Consider the following 25,149-nt stretch of genomic DNA (forward strand, 5'->3'; position numbering starts at 1 on the left):
TAGCGCAAAACAGGCAGCGCTTAGTTTCTTTGATAAAGCTTCGATGTGCAAGTCCCATTTTAACGAGTTGTCTACAACAAGTCCTAAGAATCTCACAGAGTCCACGACGTCAATAGTGGTGTTATTAAGTACAAAAGATTGTATAGTACTTTTATATGACAAAACTTTAGTTTTTGAAAGGTTGAGGCATAGGAGATTAGAATCGCACCAAGATTTAATGGTGCGTAAGTCACTGGATGTAGTACTATATAGTGCCGTAACATCTTGGCCGCTCCAAGTGAAACTAGTGTCGCCCGCAAAGAGGCAGATTTTACCGCTAATGTCTAGACTTGCAATGTCGTTGATAAACACCAGAAATAAAATAGGGCCAAGTACTGAACCCTGAGGGATACCGCATTCTATAGGCTTACAAGAAGACATAGACGTATCAATCCTCACAAGCTGCCTTCTGTTGCCAAGATACGACTTAAGCCATTCGAGCGGCACTCCCCTGAATCCATAGTATTGCAATTTGTTAATTAAGATATTATGATTTACACAATCGAAAGCCTTAGAGAAATCACAGAAAATTGTAGCTGTAGAGTGATGGTTATTCAGGCTAGAGTATACATTATTAAAAAGGTCGAACATAGCATCATTTGTGCAACTGTTACTTAGAAATCCAAATTGATGGGTAGAAAGTACTTTATATTTAAGGAGAAAAGATAGAAGATTTTTTTTAACCAATCTTTCAATAATCTTAGATAATGTGGGCAGGAGAGCAATTGGGCGATAGTTCGAAGCTTGATCTTTATCTCCTCCTTTATGCAGAGGAATAATTATTGCTGTCTTAAGGCAGTTTGGAAAAACTCCTTTTGGAATGACTCATTAATTAAAGTAGTAAGATAGATTAACGTGCATTCCGGAAGTTCAGAGAACATTTTGAGAGGAAGCCCATCAGTCCCAGATGAGAATTTATTTTTAATACTTTAATTGTACTACGGAGCTCATCTAATGCTACGGGCGTGAAGAAGAAACTGTGTAAATTCTCATTTGCTTTAGGGAGATATGAAAGTGAATCATGGGAAGGAGTTATGGTGTTCACTAAATTTTTAGCCACATTAACAAAGTAAGTGTTTAAATCTTCAGTTGAATTAAAGACTGTGCCAGACGAAGCAGTCTTATTCCTAAAGTCATTTACAATAGCCCAAGTCTCTTTAGCAACATTACCGGATTTGGCTAGCCATTATAATAAATCTCCTTGGCCGCTTTTATAGTCTTACGATAAACCCTTCCATAAAGTTTCACGCAATTATGAAAGAAAACGCTGTCTGTGAATTTTTTTAAGGTGAGATAATGAGCACATGTTCTTTGCAGATATACGCAAGCCTGTCGTAGACCAAGGTATACCTTGCTTACTTTTGATAGGCCTAAGAGGAAACGCCTTGCACGCCAGATTAGACAAGGTATTTATAAATCTAGAAAATTCGGAATCGACGTCAGGCGAGAGGACAACCCACTCAGTTGTTAGACATAGGTGGTGAAAATTTAGAAAATTTTTATCCGAAAAAATACGGCCCAATTTGCGCCAGATATTTTTGCATTTGGATTTTGGCAAAAACGTTGTCAATACTGCCTCATGATCAGAGAAACCTGAGTAAAGGACTCTACAGTCAACGAATTCCGGGTCAAAAGACGACACGACATAATCTATAGTATAGTAAACGCCACGAATGTTTGGGAGTGATTTATCACTTGATAAAGTTAGAATCGACACGTGCGCTATAATTTTTACATTAAAAACGTAAATTTTAACCGCAGACGTAGGTTTTTAAAGGCCCGGTCTAATCATCTGCCTGCGCTCCTCCTACTTATTCAAAAATGTTAGCATGATTGACAAAGACGATACTATATCGCGTTTCTTTGATTGATTCGTTTTTGTGCGTCAGTCCATTGGTGTGCTTGCAGTGCGACCAATGGGGCATTCCAGTTTATATTTATAACCAAATATAGGTTTTGACAAGACTTTGACAGTTAAAACAACAAATTACAACAGTTTATATATTGATTATTATATAACTTGAAACACCACGGCACTGGAATTAAGTTTTATGTGACCTTGAACAGATTAGTTCACATGGTAGCGACCGATGAATCACTCCCAAACATTCGTGGCGTTTACTATACTGGAACCAGTTTTAGTTATTCTAGTTGGTGAGTCAACATGCATGAGTATACCAAAAGAATGAAAAATGGACTGGAGAGACTCCCTAGCTGCACACACACTGAAAAAGTCAATTAGAGTCTGAGAAACTCCAAAAATATACACACAATTTTCAGGGGTAATGAATCCTGGATTTACTCTTATGAACCATAAAATAAACGTCAATCAGCTATTTGTGTGTTGAGATGAATCAAGATCAACAAACGGTATGCATTCCAAAAGTGTTTCCAAAAATATGGTGGCGACATTTGTCTCAACATTCCTCTGCAAGATCAATGAACTGTTACTGCTGATTGGTATATATCTATTTGTTTGCCGGAAGTAATTGCTGAGTTTCGAAAAACTAACCCTCCACAACGAATGATCCTCCACTAAGACAATGCAAGTTTCCACACAGCTCGAGAAACAATTGAGTTTTTAAAGCAAGAAAACATTCCAATGGTCGAACAGAATTGTTGGACCATCTTCTATACAGTCCCGACCTAAAGTCCTAACAACTTTTCTAAGTCTAAAATTAATAAAAATTAAGAATGAACTGGGTGCAAAATGTTCCAGTCCCCAGAAGATGCAGTCAGCGCCTTCAAAAAGGTATCTTTGATGGTACCACACTACTAAAATATAAACTGAAAAAAAAATAAAACTGAAAGAACAGATAGTCTCTGCGAAACAAAACATAAAAGAGGCTTCTTTTAATACAATCAAATATAAATTAATTCAGTACCTGAACAGTGGAAAAAAGCATATATCTCCTCTATATATAAAAAGGGCTCAAGGAAGGATCCCAATAACTACAGGGGAATTTCGGTCACCAGCACTATGAGTCGCCTCTATGGAAGGATACTGAGGAACTTAATCGAAGAGGAATACTCCAGCTACGAAGAAGAAGAGCAGAATGGTTTCAGAAGCGGAAGATCATGTACAGATAATATCTTTTGCATTGAAACAGATCATCGAGAAGAAATCTGCAATGAACCAGGAAGTTCATATAACATTCATCGATCTACAAAAAGCATATGATAGAGTGCCAATAATAAAATTATGGGAAGTATTGCACGAATCAAGAATTAACGCAGCTCTGATAAAAGCTGTACAAAATCTTTACCATGGAGGAAAATCACAAATAAAAACGGTCAACGGTCTCTCAGAGGAAATTTCTATCACTAAAGGGCTCCGACAGTGTTGCTGTATATCCCCAACACTATTTAAAATTTATATTACCAAGGCCTTATATCTATGGAAAAGAAAATGTAACGGAATGGGTATAGAACTAAATGACATATGCCTATACACCTTGCAATTTGCAGACGACCAGGCCATAATTGCAAACGACAAAGATGACATGGAATATATGGTGCGGAAAATAATTGAAGAATATGCTAAATGGGGTCTCACAGTAAATGCAGAAAAAACAAAATACCTTCCAATTGGAGCTAATACAGGAAATCTTATTTTAGACAATAATATGGAAATTAGGGCATGTGAAGATTACAGGTACCTGGGATCGATATTTACAGGAGATGGAACGGACGATAGAGAAATAAACAACAGAGTAATACAGGCACGAAGAGTTTTATCAGATGCGTAAATGGCATTCTATGGAGCACTGATATTACAAAAAACAGGAAATATAATATATACGAGACACTAGTTAAAAGCATATTACTCTATGGATGTGAAACATGGCGACTCACTGAAAGGAATAAAAGGAAATTAGAGACAACAGAAATGGGCGCGATTAGAAGAGCAATGAGAATTTCACGGAGGGATCAGATCAGAAATGAAGACATTAGACAACAGATGGGAATAGAGGGAACAATAGTAAACGATATAGAACAAAAACAATTAATATGGTACGGCCACCTTCAGAGAATGCACAATGAAAGAATTCCAAAACATTCAAGTCATTCATTGGATACCACCTGGTAAACGAAAGAGAGGACGTCCCAATAAAACATGGATGGAAGGAATAAGAAGGTCGATGAGCGAGAAAAATCTGACCGAAGATCAATGGGAGAATCGCACAGGGTGGAAGTTAGGCATCGGACAACGTCGTAGGACGTTCTGACCCGAATTTATTATTATTAAATATAAATTAATGTATTGCTCAGGCATCTGTAGATGTTAGTAATGTATGGCTATTACGCATCTTTAATTTGTCACACATAATATATAATATTATGTTCCCACCTCTAATTGATTTTCCTATAGAATATAAGGCAGTCAAGGACGGAAATCTGGCAGTGGTTTGACGTAAGAATCTGGTCATCTTGTCGAAATTGTGATACTTGTACTCGATCGTGTATTGTTCGCCATATTGAGGATCCACATTGGCGGCAGTATCCACTTGAAAGTCCCTCAAAGGGTAGTTCCGTAACTCTGGGTTGTCATTTGCCTGTCCTGCTATACCTTGTGAAGGAAGGCTTCCATCTAACTATCAAAATATGAATATATAACATGAAAAGTAAACAGTTAGGACAACCAATGTATAATTTACTTACTGCTATTCTTTTAATTCCAGGTTGGTTATCACTCAAGCCGTTCGATGATTCGCTGGGAAACACAATTGAGTCTTCTCCAACGCTAATTTTCGACGATAAATGGGCTTCATCTACACTGCTTCCAAATGCGATAGCTTGACATATCAAGAACGCCACATATTTCGTCACATATGTCATAGTACGTTCTCGATTAAATCTGAAAACAAAACAAATTATAATTAGATACTTAATAATGAGTAATAAGTGAATAGTATATTATTCAACGAGCATATAATGGTGACTCGCCTCAGCTCGCCTGCGGCTCGTGTCATGAACTTCATCCACGTGAATAACAGCCATTATATGCGAGTCTTTGATGCGAGTAGAATACTATACTTTATCCAGGACTATCAAAAAAATTTAGATAATCTACATATATAAAATGCTAATGTTTATCTGTGTCGTCTCTACTGAAGTAACAACTTGCTCTAGAAAGTTGCTTTTTTTACTAAAAGATAGCTAATTGGCTCTTCTAAAAACTGTCGTCGCCGGATTTTTTGTTTTTCATTTAATTAAACAAAAAATAAAAGGTTTTTTTCCTGATGTCGTGGCGGAGGCGCCAGGCTTCAACTAGTATTAATATAAATTTTTATTTTTAATGTCAAAAGAAAGAAGGAAAAAAAAGTATTGAACGAGTATAACGAGTAAGTAACATGAAAACAAAACATTAAAATTTTCTTTAACTAGCTAAAAAGCTAAATTAGTTAAAGCTAACTAATTTAGCTTTAACTAATTAAAACAAAACCAAGCCGCTTTGGATCGAGCATAGCTCTTGTTTGGAGTTTGGATCGAGATATCCGTTGAAACGGTGAATAATGAAACCATTATTCACTAGTGAATAATGAATATTATGATTATTTCATAAACTCTGAGAAATAGAGTTTATGAAAGAATTTATGAGAATAGAGTTTATGAAAGAATTTATGAGAAATAGAGTTTATGAGATATTTCTGAAACCAGAGAAATAGACGAAAGATATAAAAAGACTTAGGGAAAAAACACCTATAAAATTCATCAAAGAACTTCAATATGCTGATGACTGAGCTCTAGTTGCAAAAACGTTATAGCAATTATAAAAAATGCTGAACACATATACTTGAACATACGAGGCTCTGGGCCTTAAGCTAAACATCGATAAAACTAAAATCATATGCACTCCCCCTGAAAATCACAACAATGCTACAAAAATCGGAGAAAAACTTTTGGAATATATAGCGAAATTCAATTACGTTAGCAGTTTGATTTCGGAAAAGGCCGATATTGACTCTGAAATTCAGCACAGAATTAGCAGCGCCTCAAGAGCATTCTGAAAATTAAAAGACAAGGTTTTCTACAATCATGACTTGAGTACAAAAACGAAACTTGCAGTGTACTTAGCAATGATAATCCCCACTATGTTATATGGAAGCAAAACTTGGGTGCTGTACCGCCGGCACATGAACGCATTAAACATGTTGCAGAACTTTAGACACTCATCAAATGGTTCCACCATGTCCCAAACGTATCGGTCCTTGAAGAAGCAAGCTGCGAGAGTCGGAATTACTACATCTCGCTTGAGGTGGACTGGTCACGTATGCAGGATGCAAGAAAACCGCCTACCATAATCTCTTCTTTACTGCGAGCTTGCTGGACAACTCAAAAGGTACCAACGTTAGTACAAGGATGTTTTCCAAGAAAACTTAAAGGGGATAAGCATGCAGAATCGGTGGGAGCGCACAATAGAACGCAATTGAGAAGAATTGTAAACTCAGTTAACAACAACAACCATAAAGAAAGAGGCAACAAATTAATGATATTTTTGAATGTCATGTATCGGGCTTTTCAGACAGAGAAAAACTCATGAAAGAAAACACCCTGCGTGTTCCCAACTAGCAAATATCGTTCCCAGTCCTTTTTAGAATGTCACTGCCCCTAAAGTATAGTTCCTAGGCCCACTCTGCCACTTAAAATGTTACTCTATAAGGAATAGTCACTTTGAAGTATATTTCGAGGGTGACCGGTTAGTGCCTACTTACCATAAAAGTGGAAAATAAACACCCCGATTGCAAGTCGCAAACATGTAATTTAAAGAAGTGGCTGTTAATACCTGAATCTTCGAATATGACACCAAACCAAACCAAAAACTTTATAGTAACTTGTCAAAGTAGGGGTTACTAACAAGTGCTACAATAATGCCTACATTAAGTTTTGTTACTTTATAGTAACAATTTAAGTTACAGGGTAGTCGCGGCTACGACACCTAGTTATCTCTAATTTATAGTAGCATTGAAAGTAGCAAAATGGTTACTGCTACATTCCTACGTCACTATAAAGTAGCCGTCGCTCATCCATTGCCACTAAAAAGTCACGGGGATCAAAAACTTAATATAACCTAATATGTAATTAACTCAGATTGCATCGTGCGCTGCTCTGTTTTAGTGTTTTCTTTTACTTGCCACTAGGCTTTATTAAAATTTTGTAAAATTCTTAAGGTGAATAAAAAGATATATAAATTTAATGCCGTCTTATTCTGTTTTGAATTGGCATATTCACGCCCGTCGTCGCGTCGCCAAATGGGAATTTCAAAGGACAAGGCGGAACGTTATAGTTTATAGTGGTACCAATGGAATGTATAGTCGCCACCGCCGCACGGTGGGGTATTAGCATGAAAAAGGTGATCGAAATTCGAAAAAGCAAATGTGTTTAAGATTTCCAAAAAAAAAGATAAATGATAAGTTAAATCATGTCTGCCATGAATGGCGTTGCTATGGGTGTGTTTAGTTGCATTCATTTGTTTCAACGAAACGTCAAAGTTGTTACTTCTCACAGATAAGAGGTAAATGGCTAAATTTTATGTTTAAAATTATAAATTGTTGTTGTTCTTGTGCTCTTTTTACGTTTATATTATTGTTTTGATTGAAAATGGCTCAGCAAGCTGCAGGTATGTATTCTACAAAAACGTATTATTTATTTTGATATTCTCTATACTAACGATTTTTTTTGCAACTAACAGTTAGGCGTTCAGAAAATTTGATTAAATTTGTGACATTTTTATTATTACTTTGAGATTTAGTTGCGCATTTCGAAGAATTCGGCATATTGTGTATATACGTTTTACTTAGTAAACATTAGGCTTTCATACAGTAAAATAAAATACTGCGACTTTTTGCGACTTTGCTGATAAAATGAGAAAAACATTCTTGGTTTCCTCTAATATGCCAATCAGTGATATACTAATGCGAGGTGTAAACCGCGATGGCATTGTTGTGTACAAAGCGATCGCATTAGTGCCATTAGCAGTATAGCACAATTTGGCATTAGTAGCGACTTTAGTGGTATGGGCATTGCTCGCGGATCAGTCGTAGCATTAGTAGTATTAGTTGCGATATTACTACTGGCATTAGTGGCATTGACCGTGGAAACACTGGAACAGTGATTTTTCTCTCTTTTTTTAGAATCGACGAATTATCCTTTATTTTGTTCATATTATTTCCTCTTTAATTGAAAATAGCAATAATTTATATAAGGTCTACATAAAAAAATTTCGATCAACTATCTGTGTCAAATACCCCACTGTGCGCCGCCATCGGTGTAGCATAACGCTCCAATTAAGTGGCAATTTGGTGGCGCAGGGAACTTTCTTGGAAAAAATCACTTTATGGTTCCAAAGAAAATCCAGTTCCAAATTGTTGACCATGTAGTTCAACAAAAGTTATTGTTTCTAGAAAGTCGCCTTTGGGTAGCTACAATTGTCACTTTATCAATCCAAAGATTTTAAAGGTCCAAACGGGTAGGGTTGGCCTAATATGTTATTGTTCTATATTTTAAAATCTAATATTTTAAAATTTGACCCCAGTTTCAAGCAAATTATTATTATTATTTTTTAATTACTACATGAGTATCTATTGCAAATAATAGGTATAATAATTTGAAATATTTTGAGATGCGCTCGAAAATTTTGTCATATAAACCCACTATTTTATTCAGTAAAGTCGATTGCGTTCTGGAATTTACCTAAAAAAGGCGTTAAAATCGCACGGTAAACAACGAAAAAATAATAATCATAACATTTATTTTTATGAAATGTGAAATTGCATGAAGAGGTCGCTGCGAATAAAGTAACAATTTAACGAAAGTTCCACATGTCGGTGGATAACACTTGGCTGCCACGAACCCGCGACTAGGCAGCTTCGTAACAGATAAGTCGCATTCATCAGCAGGCTACTTTATAGTAACACATCATAGTAACTCTTTTAGTGGCAAAAACTACCCAAGACACTATCCGGCTACTCAAAATCTTTCCCCATTTTGGTCGCAGTTACTTAGCAGCTACGAATATACGACGTAGCCGCCGATTGTCACCGCCCACTTTGTGGTGGCTTTTGATAGTTGCAGTTACCTATCTGCCACTATAAATGCTAGTTGGGTCTGATGCGTGTTCAAATGCTCTTCAGCGAGTAATGACAGTAAGTAAGTAATTAGGTAACTATATCATCAGATGGAAATTGTTAATTTGAAGTTTGATTTTCTGTAATGTCAGTTTAATCAGAACATCAACTGTTAAATTTGTTAAAATCTGTATCCCTTCTGATAAAGGGAGGTCGATATAACCCATAAGCGTTTTTTGTTGTTTTAATATGTAAAGTGTGAACGTGTGTGTGGATTAATTTTAATTGTATTTGTCTGATGATGCTCGTATGAGCGAAACACGTGTTACTGTTTAACAATATATAAATGTTGAGACCGAAACTTTGAGTCTTTTTTCTACTTTTTTTAAATTTTTATGAGTAAAACACCACTGATAATCTGGTTTCCTTCGGATTCAAAGCAATGTCATTTTACAAAAAAAATACTATTTTATTTTTTAGATCTGTTTCAGTTGCAAAACACTCTTGTTTTTGAATTTGACTATTATTTCGCATACAAGAGGAAATAGGAGGTAATTAAAGAACGAGTCAAAATCATTGCTAGTCGTACACGAGTCACCTGTTTCGTTCAAAATTTAATACAAAACAAATTAATATGATACCCGGTTTAACCGGATATGTTGGAATATAGTCACGTCGAGCTATCCGTTCGTTTTTCAGCAAAAGAAAGAATAGAAAGCGCCTACGACCGCTGTATTTACCGTTTCAGCTGAATTTTTCCAGCCTTGACCCACAATCTTTCGCTTGTCGGCTCGTATGCGCCAGTTGCGGTTCACTGGGTCAAACAATTCGGCGACACTGAAATATCTATTTCTCTATTATTGTTCACGATCGAGTTAAAATCAGTTTTAACGATTAAAAATATGGACATAGACATATAAACATATCAGAATCACGACAAAGGGCATGCATTATACATGAATTATACAAGGCGAGTCTTAAATATGCGCAAATATCTTCAGGACTGGTAGATCTCGATAAAAGAAATATATGTTCAATTTACCGGTTTGCAAATAAGTCCAAAATAATCGAGTTATTTTACTTTGAAAATTAAAAAAATGATTTTTTACTTAAATTTTGAGAACCACTGGATCTTCTCTGGGTTTTCTTTCTTGTAAATTTAATTTACTATCTATTTTGCCATATTATGAAGATATTATGTTTTTTAACTAAAAATTAAAAACATTTCCAAAGAATTGTTGAAAGAATTCCAGATTTTCCAACTTTTTTCTCAGGAAAAAAACTCATAGACGTGTTTCTGAGGTGGAAATACCGAGTGTCATCCTGTAGCCTGTCCTCAATTATGCCGAAATCGACTCACATTTTTCTTCAATATCAACTCCTTAGTCCCACCCTGATCAAAATTTAAACGAAACGTCCCACAGAGGGGATTTTTTCCAAATTCGTGGCCAAAATTTAAAATTCTGAAATGAGCAATATTCTCATAATTAATATTTGAAATGAAAGGCAACATATCTATCTATAAGCTAAAAAAATATTATAAATTTTCACCGTATTCTCTAGTTACGTTGATCCAAAGTTAGCCTTGGCGAGACCTATGTTATGCTGGCTGTCATTACTTAAATTTTCGTTACTAATGACGTTTGGTTTTATTGTGTTTCCAATAATTTTTTGCGAAAAGTTAAACATGGATTGTGTACCTTCTTGTATATAGAATAATATAATATTTTACTTGGTAGTATTTTAAAAATGCATATATAAACTTGTATTGGTTTTGTTTTCTATTGTTCAAATTGAAAAAAGAAAAAAATAAGCATTCATTCCGTTAAGCATTTGGTACACTATTAATGCGTATTAAGCTCAATGCTTTTCACTGTCTTATTTATCAATGCTTAATCTTATTAATTGTGTTAAAACTGACTGCTAGTTTTTGCTAATCTGTTCAAAATAACAGATTTTTGGCTCTAAACGTAATGTGAAATCTATTTATATAATAGAATAAATTGTCTCACTAACAGCATCAAAACTTTCTTTTAAGGGACCGTTAGATTAAGGGCCTTCTAAGTACCATTTTAAAACTGATTGTCACTGATGACCTGTACGTCACGTCAAATAAATGGCACCTTTAAATTTAATTGTCCTTTAGTTAATGGACACTTAAAAAAATGTCTGTGAAAGTGACTGTAAGTGACGGATATAGGTACATATCAATGCACAGCTTAAACCTCTGGGTCTAGAGACTCAAGATTTTGCACAAAGGTTTCTTATACAAAGTAGGCGAGCAATAAGAAAAATTTTTATAAAACTTGAATTTAAAGGGGTTGTAACCACCCTTTCAATATTGAAATATTTTTTATTTAAGAAACCACTGGTTTCACGACAAAATGCTTGAACACGTATTTTTTATTTTTGTTTTTGACATACGAAGATATTTTTTCCACAACGATTGTCCCATAGGGGGTGAATACAACCCCCTTTTCATCAAGCTGAAACCAATGGGAGTAAAAAGCTAAATTTTGGCTTACGTATAGATTGTTAGGTGTAGCTAACCTCTAGGTTCAATAAGTAGGGATTTTTCGAAACCCAAATTTTAAGGGATGAACAACCCCTTAAATAATTTTTATTTAACAAAACTATTGATTTTGGTGAAAAGCGATAGAAAATACGTGTTCAACCATTTTTCTGCAAAATTAACCATTTTTTAAAATAAAACATATTTAGGGGTTGTATCACTCCCTTAAAATTCATATGTAATGAAAATGAAAAACATAAGAACAATTTGTAAAAAATACATGTTTAAAGATGAAAATTCGTGAATATTTTCTTCAAATAATTAATATTACCTCTGTTTCGAACTTTGCAATTTTTTACCACCCTGTATAGAATCAAAGTGTATAATAAACATTTTCTTAGTAAATATGACTCACTTTTAATGTAAATACTAGCTTCGAAAAGAAATAGTAAGTTTATGCTACAAAAATCATTTTGGCCCCGAATTTGGAAAAAATCCCCTTTGTGGTCCGTCCGCGTCGCCAGCTTGGGATCATGTGCACCGTCACTCACATAGCCTATCCACCAAATTTGGTTGCGATCGGACGACATCAACTTTTAACGTTTCTTACATCAAAACTAACTGTCAGAATGACACGTGTGGTACACGGTTAAGTTGGCCTTGGACCAGTTTATCGACATACCAAATTTTATTTAAATCGGACGATTTTTTCCCTATTGATGATGGGGTTTCATAGTGCACCAAACGTAAAAATATCATCTACATTTCGAGTTTTAGTCCTCTAGCTCACATGAACCTTATGTGAGTTACGACGCATTGTTTCATTGTATTATTTGTGAATTTGGAAACTTCCGCCATGTTATATATAAATATATTTTTTATTCTCATAAAAAATAATATCTAGTGTCAATGGTATGTAGCAATAGCACACAGCACTATAATTTGTTCAAACAATGAGTGATATTTCGGGAAAATTTCTAGATAAATGCATGAAAGAGTTTTAAATTGAATGCCCAAATGTGTAAATATGCTAAACGGAAATTACTAGAGCGCGCATCCTATACCTATCTCTTTGAAATGTAACACCAAATACAGTTAATTGTATTTTCTCGATATTTCAAAGGAAAGAGAGTATAATTGTTAATTTTCCGCTTTCATGCCTCTCTACAATTATATCTTACTCTTTCTCTTCTGTTTTAAAACAAAATAATGTAATGTTTTTGCGAATTTCTAGGTATGTAAAATAAATATGTTTTATTATTTTTGTGGTTGCTTGTTTTATTTCAACTGAAACGTAAGCTTTAGTGGTTACTCAAATGTAGCCACAGAAAATAACTATCAGTTTCCCGTATTTTCTATCAATGATATACGTACAAATCTGATCATGTAATATACTTGAAGATTGGAAAAGGCTGCATGAGAACATGAGAACTTAAAGGTATTCTTAATACCAGTCCCAATAGATATTCACTGGGGCTAAACAGCAGAACTCATTGCCAGGACTTTTTTAAAAAATTAAAAATATTAACTTTTCCTTCCTTATTTATATTTGAATCCGTTTGCCTAATACGTAAGCATGTATCAGCTTCTCAAGAAAGGCCATCTCACACTTATCCACTCATTAACACTGGGCAAGATCTTTATCTACTTACCCCACGCTCAGAGTTAGTTTAAAGTTCAATATTATACAACTCGAAAAAAATGCACAATCATCTGCCATTTGAAATCAAATCCATAACATCATTTTCTTCATTTCGCAAAGCATTGAACTCTTATTTACTAGACAAGGCTTTCTACATCGTAAATGACTTATTTAGTATAAACTTACTAAATATTTTTGAATCTTATTTTTATTTTTTATTCTTTGACATTGTATTTTAAACAATAAGACTGACAATGTAATTTGTATACTTGTTTTGTATTCTCTTTTGTTTGTTTACTTTACCTTTGTCTACAAATTGAAAAAAAAATTGACAATAAAGTTATTTATTTATAATGCGATGCGTCGATGAGGTTAGTCGCACGTCGATGCGAAGTGTTGATGCGGTTTGTAGATGCAATTCGTTAATTCATTTGGAAGTTTATTTATTACTAAAGTTAATTAGATTAGTAATAACTCAATAATTAAAGTAGCAATCATAGTTTTATGCACCGGTTTTGCTAGTTGGGGCATAATTAGGTCTATCTGGACTGTAACGACATTTTTTAAAGGTACATAATTATAATTTTAGAACATGTCTATAAAAAATCAAACATGTTGATTTAAAATAAGTATACTATTAATAATTATAATTTATCCTCATAATATATCCTTTTTTAATTTTTAATTGTGTAATAGGCACTTTGTTTACTCACTTATTTCGTCGACCTGCCTGAATTCATTTTTGCTTTTGATCAAATCGGTTTGATAAAGTTGGGAAGTGATGTTATCCCGGAAGAGCTGTATTGAGTGTTATTGCACACAACACCTACGCAATTATACTTTCCTTTTTGTGTTGACATTTTTTCCGCAATTTTACTATCATTTGAAATTGACACAACATAACGCGTCGTCCAGTTTAGGTTCTTTTTCACTTAATTTTTACTACCCGAAACAGCGTTACAACACACAAACTTCGTACTTGAGAATTTTATAGTTTCAATAGTAGCACTAGTAAAAACTAAATATACCTAAATATATGACAAAGGCACGATTTTAATATTATTTCAATGCGGTCAACATGAACGGTAACTGAGACTGCGTTATATACAGAACCGGAAAGTTCTGATTTCTGCCGTACCGAGCGCTGCTATCGAAATTTTCAAAATAAACTGAAATGCACGAAGCTACAATCAATTTGGAACAGTGACGTTAGCTAAAAATTGCTCTAGAAGTTTAGCTAGTAGAAGAATACAGATAAATATTCGATATTACCATATATCAAAACAAAATAACAAATAAAGTCGTTACTGATTTTACTATTGTTACACTTGTTGCTTTTATATTTTATGGTTTTTGCTCCATAAATATATAATTATATTAGATAAAAACAACCTTGGATAAAATGCGGTCGACACTGAAAGTAAGTTATGTGGAAACATAACAACCAGAGATCATTTGGAAATATGTAAATCTATTTTCATAAGAGAAGTGTTATTGATGATAAATTATTATTATTAACGGTACATGAATTTTAACATAAATTATTTAAACAACTATTTCTATTTAAACCATTCTGTCGAGAAATATTTAAATTTTCTTACCAAAGAGTGGTTTATTAGAATTATATCATTTTTATATTTATTTATTTTACCTATTTCTAATACCAATTCAACATAATTTTATACAGGGTGGCCCATCGAAAACGTTCCGCAAGGCATAACGGCCAGGGTAATTTGTTTCAGAAAATTCAAAAACACGTCAATTTTGCAAAATTCACGTGTTGAATTTTGATAGTACGCTGAGTATAAGAAAATTAGCCAATAAGACAAGCGTGAATCATACAAGTATCCAAAGGATATTAAAAAAACACAAGTTCCACCCGTACAAAATTCAGTTGGTACAAGAACTCAGCGAAGACGATTTTGATTGTCACTTGCAATTTTATGAAACTATGAGTGAACGAATGGCGAATGATAATAATTTCCTATTTAATGTGCGTTTTTCGGATGAGTATACTTTCTTTTTGAACGGTGTAGTTAATCGGCACAACTGTCCGTACTGGGCTGAGGACAACCCCAGGGTTTTTCACGAGGTGCACACACAAAACCCTCAGAAATTGAACGTGCGGGCTGGTATTTTTGGAAATTCAATTGTGGGTCCTTTTTTTCTTCCTGGAAATCTAACAGGTGATATGTACTTGGATTTACTGGAAAATACCATCGATCCAGCCCTAACTGACATCATAGAGAACAATCCTGGATACGTTGAAGCGGAACTAATATTTCAATAAGACCTCCACATTACTCTCAAAATGTGCGTAATTATTTTAACAATAACTTTCCCGGTCGGTGGATAGGACGAAGGGGTGCAATTGAGTGACCTCCCCGGTCACCCGAGTTGACTCTTTAGACTTTTTTCTATGGGGACACATAAAAAGTAAAGTGTATAGCACTCCACCCGCCTCATTAGAAGACCTGCAAAGACGAATTATTGATGTTTGTTGCGAAGTGACCCTGCAAGTTCTTCAGAATATTCGAGAACGGTTTGAAAATAATTTGTATTACTGTATGGAGGTTGACGGCCAACATTTTCAGCATTTGCTTCATTAATAAGGTAAGTTTTTTTTAATTACTTCAATTTATTCGTTTTTTTTTTGCAAAAAGTACTTTTCAAATTTCAATCCTTCGTATTTTCAAAAATAAAAAAAATAGAAAAATATAAAAATAAAATAATATATAGAGGAGAAATATAGAGAATAGAAAGCCCTTTTCATTGCGGCGCCACTTGACCCCCCTTTCCATTTGAAAAAAGTTGGGGGATGACACCCCCGCTTAGAGGGTTGAAGATTTTGCAACCATTTTTGGGGCAAAAGTTGTCCCCCTCACAAACAAAATTGACGTGTTTTTGAATTTTCTGAAAAAAAATTACCCTGGCCGTTATGCCTTGCGGAACGTTTTCGATGGGCCACCCTGTATTTTTATTTAGTTGCCAATAAAAATATATTCTATAGAAATCTAACTTTACTCAGGTGTTTCAAGTATATTTACTTAGAGGATAGTACTTATTATTATTCCTGGGTTTACCATTACTAATTATCATGATCATAATGAATATCATTATTAAAACAATTAAAACAATTTTTTAAACTAGTGATGTCTATAGAGATACTCTAATATGTATCCAATAAATTAGTGTCCCAAATGATTAAAAATGTATTAAATTTAGATATTTAACTGACATCATAGAAACATACTTCTTCAAAATAAAATTTCTTCATTCATAATCAAATTTTAAATTGCAAAATTTGTTAACAGTTTCATATGTGTTACATAACGGTTAACATTTTAAAATTTGTTTTAAATATTAGAAGGCATTAAAATTTTAGCCTATGGAAAACGCAGAATCATACATCCAATGTAAATTAATAGATAGAGGTTGTAGGTTATTACGTAACAAATATCTATGTAATTAGCCTGCATACGGGTGTTTCATTAGGGACTAAATAAAAATCTAAATAATGGCACTTTGCATAATATAAAACTAGCGTTGGTACAATGATAAACAATGGCAATCACATTAGTTGCAATCATATTAGAAAATTTCGAATGCAGTTTGATAGGATCATCAAAGAATTTCATTTAATAACAGAGCTACCTACTTGTTATTGAACATTTTGATAAAATATTATGAAAGCTAAAATAATGACAAATATTTTCATTGGAACGCTATAGTTTTTCTAACTAAGATTTCAAATTTATAAAAATTATAAATTAAATATTTATATCATTACTTCAGATGGAACTAGCGATGAGTAAATGCAAGACCAAGATACCCTTGGTCTTGGTCTTGCTGTCAAGTAGCCTTGATCTTTTGCTGCAAAACTCTTGCAAGTCTTGCGCTTTTTTAATAAATTTTTACTAGGGGTACCTTCTAGTACTTTAAATAAATAGTATTTTAGGTAATTTAAAACAAATGGAAGTTTAAGAAAAGAAACAATATTTTAAAACCTTATATATATATATATATATATATATATATATATATATATATATATATATATATATATATATATATATATATATATATATATATATATATATATATATATATATATATATATATATATATATATATATATATATATATATATATATATATTATTTTTTATTTAATGAATTATAAGGGGAAGAGGTAAGAAAATAAAAATTTTGTTATTTTTTTCAATTATTATCTTTCAAAAATGAGATATTAAAAGTTACGTAAGATCGCAAGAATCCGGCATGCTGGGTATTGGTCTTGATCTAAAGCTAAACTTTTATTTGCTTTTTGTGCTATACCAATACCAAGACACATTAGACACATTATCACAAGACATAATAGTAAGAATAAATTTTGATACGTAATTTTTAGAAAAAAATGTAATATTGATCAGATCTCTCGTGCACATGTTCAATTTTTAGTCAGCAAAACTTAAGCCTAGACAGATAGTGCTTATAACTGAGGAGTCAAAATAAAGTGATGGAAATACCAGTATACGCAATAGCCTAAGGTATAGCTTTGTCAACGAATCCAGTACTATACTAGGTTGGTAACATTGGAGAAACGGTATACCCATTCAATATGATCAACTCAAGAACTTCAAAGGATAGAATCTAAAATTGGATGTCTAAAACAAGGGATTGTTCAGTAAGTCTATCAAAGCATGTCATAGACATTAAATCATTATTTAGAAAAACTAATAAAGCAGGAAAGTATACTCAGTACACATCGTTTAGTTAAAAAAAACCGTTCAAACCCAGCAGCGTTAGATGCACTTGATTCTATAGAGGTCAATTCAAGACTAGTATATTTGCCTGGCTATTGGGTATGGAGGGTAAAGGTAAGCAGAATTACTCTCGTGTAATAGAAAGTATTCAACAAAGAAGGGTATAATTAAGATGGCGCTGCTGTAGCAAAATTTCTACGTTTGAAAAAAATAAAGATGGGTAAATATCCGATTTGTGATGGCGCATGTTGCTATTTTCTTTTCACTATGATTATAACCGGTAAGTTCAATTTGAAGTCTTATTGCTTATTAGCACTACCCTGACCATTTTTTGGATCATTATTGATCCCTTTCAAGCCACTTTTTTATACTAAATTGCCATTTTAGGTAATTCTCCTTACTTCGACGCCCCATAGCTGTATTGGAGCACTCAGCGGATCTGGCTCAGATTTTGAATAAAAAGCGATTATTCAATAAAATTGTAATCAAGTTGGGTGGTGTCGATTTTGCAAATAGCTACTAATTGTCACTTGCAAATTGCCATGGCGACACCTGCCATCTTGATTGCCATTATTTTATGTCCAAGAATCCAAGAAAAATAAAATACTGGGTGCTCCATAAGAAAAAATATAACTTTGGTATGGATCTTAGATCTGACACACCCTGTACATTTGAAAATAATTTTAAATTATGCACATTTTCTTTCTACATATACCCATAAAATATTTTGTTTCTACATCTTTCCGTTTTCTTATAATCAACCGAGGCGAATGAGGTGCCCCACCCTGTATATTTGGAGTAAAAACACTTAACAGAATTAGAAAGAATAAAAACAGCCAACCTGGTGAACTGGGGTATACATTTGAATGGCGATACCCAATGTAAATGCGGCAAGAACAGACATGGATAATGTTACCAGATGCAGAAACTGTCTTTATATCTGCAGTTCTGAAGATCTAGGGCTAGAAAATAATTTATGTTAATGTATAAAATAATTTATGTTAAAAAAAATAATTTATGTTAATGTATGACGCCATTCTACCGAGATTATTTAAATTTGAGATATATGGACAGGATTAAGCAAGAATAAAAAAGGAGGAAATATTCCCCAGAGCAAAGGCAGGCAAAACAGTTTAGAGTATAACAACTCAAAAAATTACGGCAGATCTGATAAGTAGTTGAAGATCTGTAGTAAGCTGAAGAGGCTAACTGACAAATCCTTATGTAGACTCTGTCAATCAGGAGAAGAAATGGCGTAGTATGCTGACAATGCAAGTGGATGGACAGGTGATCGTCTGGAACTCTATCATGCTGTTGTTCCATGGCAAGAGTGTAATCTATTGACACACACTGCTCATTCACGCCGGTCTGAGGCCGGATGAGATCGGATATCGCGTGAGTAGAGTCGATTTAGACACTCACCAAGTTAGTAGGTTATTGACAATGATATAACCGAGCATCGCGGTTTGAATTCCGAGCAAACAAAGTAGGCTCCGTCCAGATTAGCCTTAGCAGTATAAAGGAGATGTTGCAACTTAAAATTATTTTTCTGACAATGTCACATCCTGGTAAATGTGCGCGTATTTGTACAGATGATAATAAGTTATGGACAAAAAATCATGAATTGTTCTCCGAGATATTCGACTTTGCGAAAAGGGCACATATAACCAATGTAATCTATAAATAAGAAGACCATAATATATCTGAAAATGTCACAATCTATCTAAAATTGGTCAGTATTTGTCACGCATTGTTGATTTATTGATATCTCAAAAAAACATTCTTAAACCCATCTATTTAAATTTCTTTCCAAATATAATGCTACCATAAGCTGCATAAACAATTTATTATTAGAATAACGATTTTGCATTACTATTAGAAACAATCACAGATTCTGAAAAAAGTATAAATCTATTAATATACTTTCTTGACCTTCTCAATTTTCAACGGCTGTTACAGTCCTCATCAGCAAAGAAAAAGAAACATTAAATTAATAATATCAGTTAATTAATCATTAACTTAATGTTTTTTCGATTAATTTTTGCATTTGGCCCAATTTTTATTACTTTCTCTAGAAAACAGTTAATTAGCTTAATTCGATTTCTATTGAAAATTACTCATACAAGAAAGAGAAAATTAACAATTATTTTCTTTTTAGCGAACAAGTGAAAATTGCAGTAGAAGCAAATAGATACGACATAACTTTGCTTTGGATTCCAGGCTACAGAGACATCGATTGGAACGAACGCGCTGATGAACTTGTAAGGCGAGAATCGTATCTTGGGGAACATATATCAGAAGAAGTTTTCCCTCAATACCATAATACATTCCTTTTATTTCTGGCGATCACCATATACAAAACTTTACTACTACTACTACTACCATTACTCGCTGACGAGTATTTGACACGCATCAGAAGATGGTTTCCTTTCATGAGCTTTTCTGTGACTGAAAAGTCCGATACGTGATGTTATCTCTCTTCCGCACTTCGGACTTTCAAAAATCTCATTACTTTGTTGCCTCTTTACTTTTTGGTTGTCGTTGTTAACTGAGTTTACAATTCTTCTGCATTGCGTTCTATTCTGCGCTGCTTCTTCTCACTCATTCTGCATGTTAATCCCCCCTAAATTTTCGTGGAAAAATACTTTTACCTTTTGAGTTGTCTACACGGCCTCCTCTTGCCGTCTACAAGTTCACCGTAAAGCAGAGACTTTGGTATACGGTTTTCTTGCATTCTGCGTACGTGACCAACCCATCTTTAGCGGGATTTTGTAATCATGGCTTCAATGCTCTCGCAGTTGGCTTTTTCAAGGACCGATACGTTTGAGACATAATGGAACCATTTTATTCTTAAGAGTTGTTTAAGATGTCTCTGTTGTAACTTGTTTAATGCGTTCATGTGTCGGCGGTACGGCGCGGCACCCAGGTTTCGCTCCCATATAACATGGTAGGGATTATAATTGCTCGGCACACTGCAAGTTTCGTTTTTGTGCTCAAGTCATGATTGTAGAAAACCATGTCTTTTAATTTCCAGAATGCTCTTGAGGCGCTGCTAATCCTGTGCTGAATTTCAGAGTCGATATTGGCCTTTTCCGAAATCAAACTGCCGGCCGAGGTAATTGAACTCCGCTACATATTCCAATAGTTCTTCTCCGATTTTTATAGCATTGTTGTGATCTTCCGGGGGAGTGCACATGATTTTAGTTTTATCGATGTTCAACTTAAGTCCCTAAGCCTCGTATGTCCATGTATATGTGTTCAACATTTCTTGAAATTGCTCTAACGTATTTGCAACTATAGAGCACAGTCATCAGCCGAGTGTACTGAAGTTCTGTGATGAATTTTGTACGTGTTTTTGCCCTGAGTCTTTTTATGTTAAACAGACCGCCGTCGTATGTGTATCTAATGCCCAAACCTCTCTCCTGCAGTTTGCTGTCCACTATAATGGAGAGCGTCGCCATGCATATATTGAATAGGAGAGGCGCTAAGATACAAGAGGTTTTCCATACATAGGTCATGACTGCCATGACCTATGCTATGCAGGCATATTATGACCTATTTTTAATATATAAGAAATATCTTTCTACAAATGAAGAATGCATTTTTCTCAAAATGACAATTTAATCAAAATATTTATTTACTTGAATGTGGTAGACAATGATGAATGATGAAATATCTTCCTGAACTGACATTGTCTTTAATTTTGAAATTTACACAACATTTTGATCAGGTATATCACTGACCGTTATCAAGTGTGAACCAATAATGGTCAGTGATATATCTGACCGAAACGTTATGTATATTTTCAAACGTAGAGTCAATGTCGTAGAGTTATGTGAACCCAGACTCAATGAAGACACTATACTGTGGGAACTTTGAGGCACTGCTGAGATATGGAATTATTCTCTGGGGATCAAATTCAGAAACTGCAAAAATTTTTGTAATTCAGAAAAGAATTATAAGACTTATAAAGAAACTTCAGTACAGAGAAAGCTGTCGAGGACACTTTAAATCCTTCGGAATTATGACGCTTCCAGCTCTTTATATATATGAGTGTTTAATATTCATCTTCAAACATAAGTCCCTATTTGAAATGGTAAAATCTCATGAATACCAAACAAGATCCAGTGATGCCAAGTTCCCCTCACATCGTCTCACCCTGACTGAAAAAAATCCAGTATATATGTGTGTAAAGTTTTACAATAGCCCTGAAGACATAAGAGCAATCGAAAGTCAAGAAACCTATAAGAAATCATTGAAAAAACTCTTAATTGAATTGGAACCCTACTCAATCAATGAATTCTTAATAGGTATAAAAGTCTCTTCACCGCTGACAATATTTCAATATGTCTACATATTTGTAATTTTATTGTACATATTTAGATCATTTTTGAAATAAATATTTTTATTATTATTATTATTATTATTAATGTCAGTCCAATAAGTTTCTGAAGTCTCCAGTGCATCAGAGTCTGTACTGAAAATCAAGTGAGATTTCAGTTGCCATGGCTGTGTTTTTTCAGTGCCATGGCTGTGTTAAAAACACTAATTTCTAATCAAGGAGCCTTGGAAAAATATATTTGATCGTCTAATGTTTTTAGTGTCTTGGCCGGTTAAAAGATGCTGAAATCATATTTTTAATAATATCTCAATTTGTTCAAATGGAACGAGGGTGGTCCATTAGCAAATAATTTAGTACCATCCACTTGGCATTTCGAATCAAATTGTCGTTGTGAATTGCACGTTGCAATTGCAAATAAACCATATTCGAGAATGTCAAAAGTTGACATGATATGTTATTCTATTCAGAGTGTTATTTTATATCGAATCAAGTAACAAAATACCGAGGGTGCCATTTAAAAATGAAAAGTTCTAGTCATTTTCGGTGAAACAGTAAGTGACCGAAAACAATTGAATACGTCAATCAATCCTAATTTATGTCATATACTAATATACCAAATCTCGATTTTTACTTCAAAAAAAAAATAAAAAAGGGGTGAGCCACTTTTGAGACGCACCCGGTACATTAAATACCAATAATTTTTAATTATTCTGCTAATAGTAATGCTATGATTTTATATATTTTATTCCTTAGATAACCATTCAATTATAAACGGTCTATTCAATGTCATATTCAATTAGCTTTAATTTAAATTTGTTCTTAAAACCATTTTTTTAAGTAATTTGTTGTTGTTGTTCTTTGTGTTTGTTAATACATATTACTTTGTATATTATTTCTAGGTGTTATAATATCATATTTCGAGCAAATAATAACACAACCATCATCAATACTTGCCAGTGGCCTTATTGTGGTCATGCAAATCTATAAATAAATTACAATAAAACATCTATTATTTATAAGCAATATTTGTATATAAATAGCCAATAAACTTATCTAAAATAAATACTTTATATCACTGTTATGTAGCAATGCTAATATAGTGGTTATAAATAATATTGAATTCCTTCAAAACCTTAAATAAAGCCAAATACAACATGAAGAATATACTAATGGGATAATGACCCCTATAATGCCAATAAAGGCTTTAGATACCTGCAACTGTGAAATCGGTGAAACCAAAATAGGTAAGTTCTTAAATTATTTTTTTACGTTTGTGAAATAATGAGTATAAAATTTAATGAAATTTTGTTAATAATAACTGTTTATTCATATTATTATGTGAATAATATATTCATATTATTCATATTGATATTATTATATGCATATATTAATTTAATACATAATTATATGCATATATTACAGTGAATTCAAGGGAGCCATTTTTAACATTTAAAACCAAATTAAAAACTTAGTAAAAATATGATATTTTGTGTTCGCAACTACTCAATTAATAATATATATTTATAATTTTATATATTGAAGATTATTTATGGTAATACATAAATAATAAAATAAATAAAATTCGAAACTAAAAAGGAATTTATCAACAAAATTCAAAAACTTCATACAAATTCACAATTAACAAATTTCATATAACATTTAAATACCAAAATCAAATTTTGGTATTTTTTTTTTTGTAATTTGTTAAATTTATATTTTTTAAAATGTTATATCTGTGATTCTAAATTACTTATTATTAATTATTTAATTAAAAAAAATCTTTTTAATTATCGACATACTCGTAATAAGGATATTCATAAACAATAGTGTTTTTATTTAAAGTAAATATATGAAACACAGTTTTTTGCTCTAATATCCCTATTATGTTTTTGCTATTTGTAGAATATTGGTATATATTGATAGAAAAAAAATCAGAGCAAAAATAAAAAAGCATAATTAAAAAATAAAGACAAAATAAAAAAAACATCCACAAACCAACAATTAACAAAAATTTTAATATATTTTTTTAACAATTTTTAACATAAGCTCTATATATCTCCAATTACTATAATTTATAAGAAATGTGTGGGAGTGTACAGAAGTTTTTTTTTTAATAATGAAATAAATGATATCAATTTAGCTTACCAAAAAAGATGAATAAAAATATTAAAACAATCCTTAACAGACTCCGATTATTGTCATTGGCCCAATACGGTTTGCAAATCAATCCTCCGACATACGAAAACGAAAGAAAAAAACTAGCGCACTGACGAGCAGACAAATCTCACTTGACTTTTACCTTTTCCTTGTATTTTCCCGGTTTTAAGTGAAACACGCACAAAGACGAGTCTCGTCGTTGTTTTCTCTCGATTCTGCGAAATGCGCGACGGCTTTCTCGTGTCTCAGACCGCCACGAGCGAAGAGTCGATAGCTAATGAGCCCTGTTTTCACCTGCTGAGACCTCGACCACTCGCCGTTTGTACCGTTCCGCGTTGTGTCCTGTCCGCAGCAGCTTTTTGACCGTCATCGCGTCGGCGATCAGCAGAAGAGGAGGACGATGCGATTTGGAAGCATAGTCCGGTAGAATCCGCTATCAATGCTTATAGTCCAAGATCCGGCTGCAGAATTAGTACGCTCATCATGTAGTGTATTTATAAAAAGAGAGAGGCAATGCTCATAACTAGTAGAAAAAAGGTTGAAGCAGGAGATCATATCACATCCGTTCATTCGATATTTGGAAGTGATGCTTGATGCCAGGCTAAATTTTAAGCAGCAAGTGGA

At 33.4% G+C, this 25,149-nt stretch overlaps 1 protein-coding gene across 3 annotated transcripts in view; it reads right to left on the minus strand.

Moving 5' to 3' along the window:
• LOC115888420 (carboxypeptidase M-like) overlaps window positions 1-24,853 on the minus strand; it is a 45,746-nt gene extending 20,893 nt beyond the window's left edge. The window contains exons 1-3 of one of the 3 annotated variants that reach the window (XR_004051255.1): window positions 24,514-24,853; window positions 4,702-4,897; window positions 4,391-4,634 (exon numbers count right to left, since the gene is read on the minus strand). Coding sequence is in view for 2 of the 3 variants with exons in the window: in XM_030908161.1 (XP_030764021.1) it covers window positions 4,391-4,634; window positions 4,702-4,878 (421 nt within the window). In the remaining variant the exon portion in view is untranslated. Of the gene's footprint in view, window positions 1-4,390; window positions 4,635-4,701; window positions 4,899-24,513 lie in introns of all 3 variants that reach the window. The other 2 variants (XM_030908161.1, XM_030908168.1) reach the window with 2 other exon arrangements.
• Window positions 24,854-25,149: the final 296 nt, after the last annotated feature.

The sequence above is a fragment of the Sitophilus oryzae genome, unplaced genomic scaffold (assembly GCF_002938485.1).
Source record: "Sitophilus oryzae breed Bouriz unplaced genomic scaffold, Soryzae_2.0 scaffold_1167_pilon_pilon, whole genome shotgun sequence".
Lineage (NCBI taxonomy): Eukaryota > Metazoa > Arthropoda > Insecta > Coleoptera > Curculionidae > Sitophilus > Sitophilus oryzae.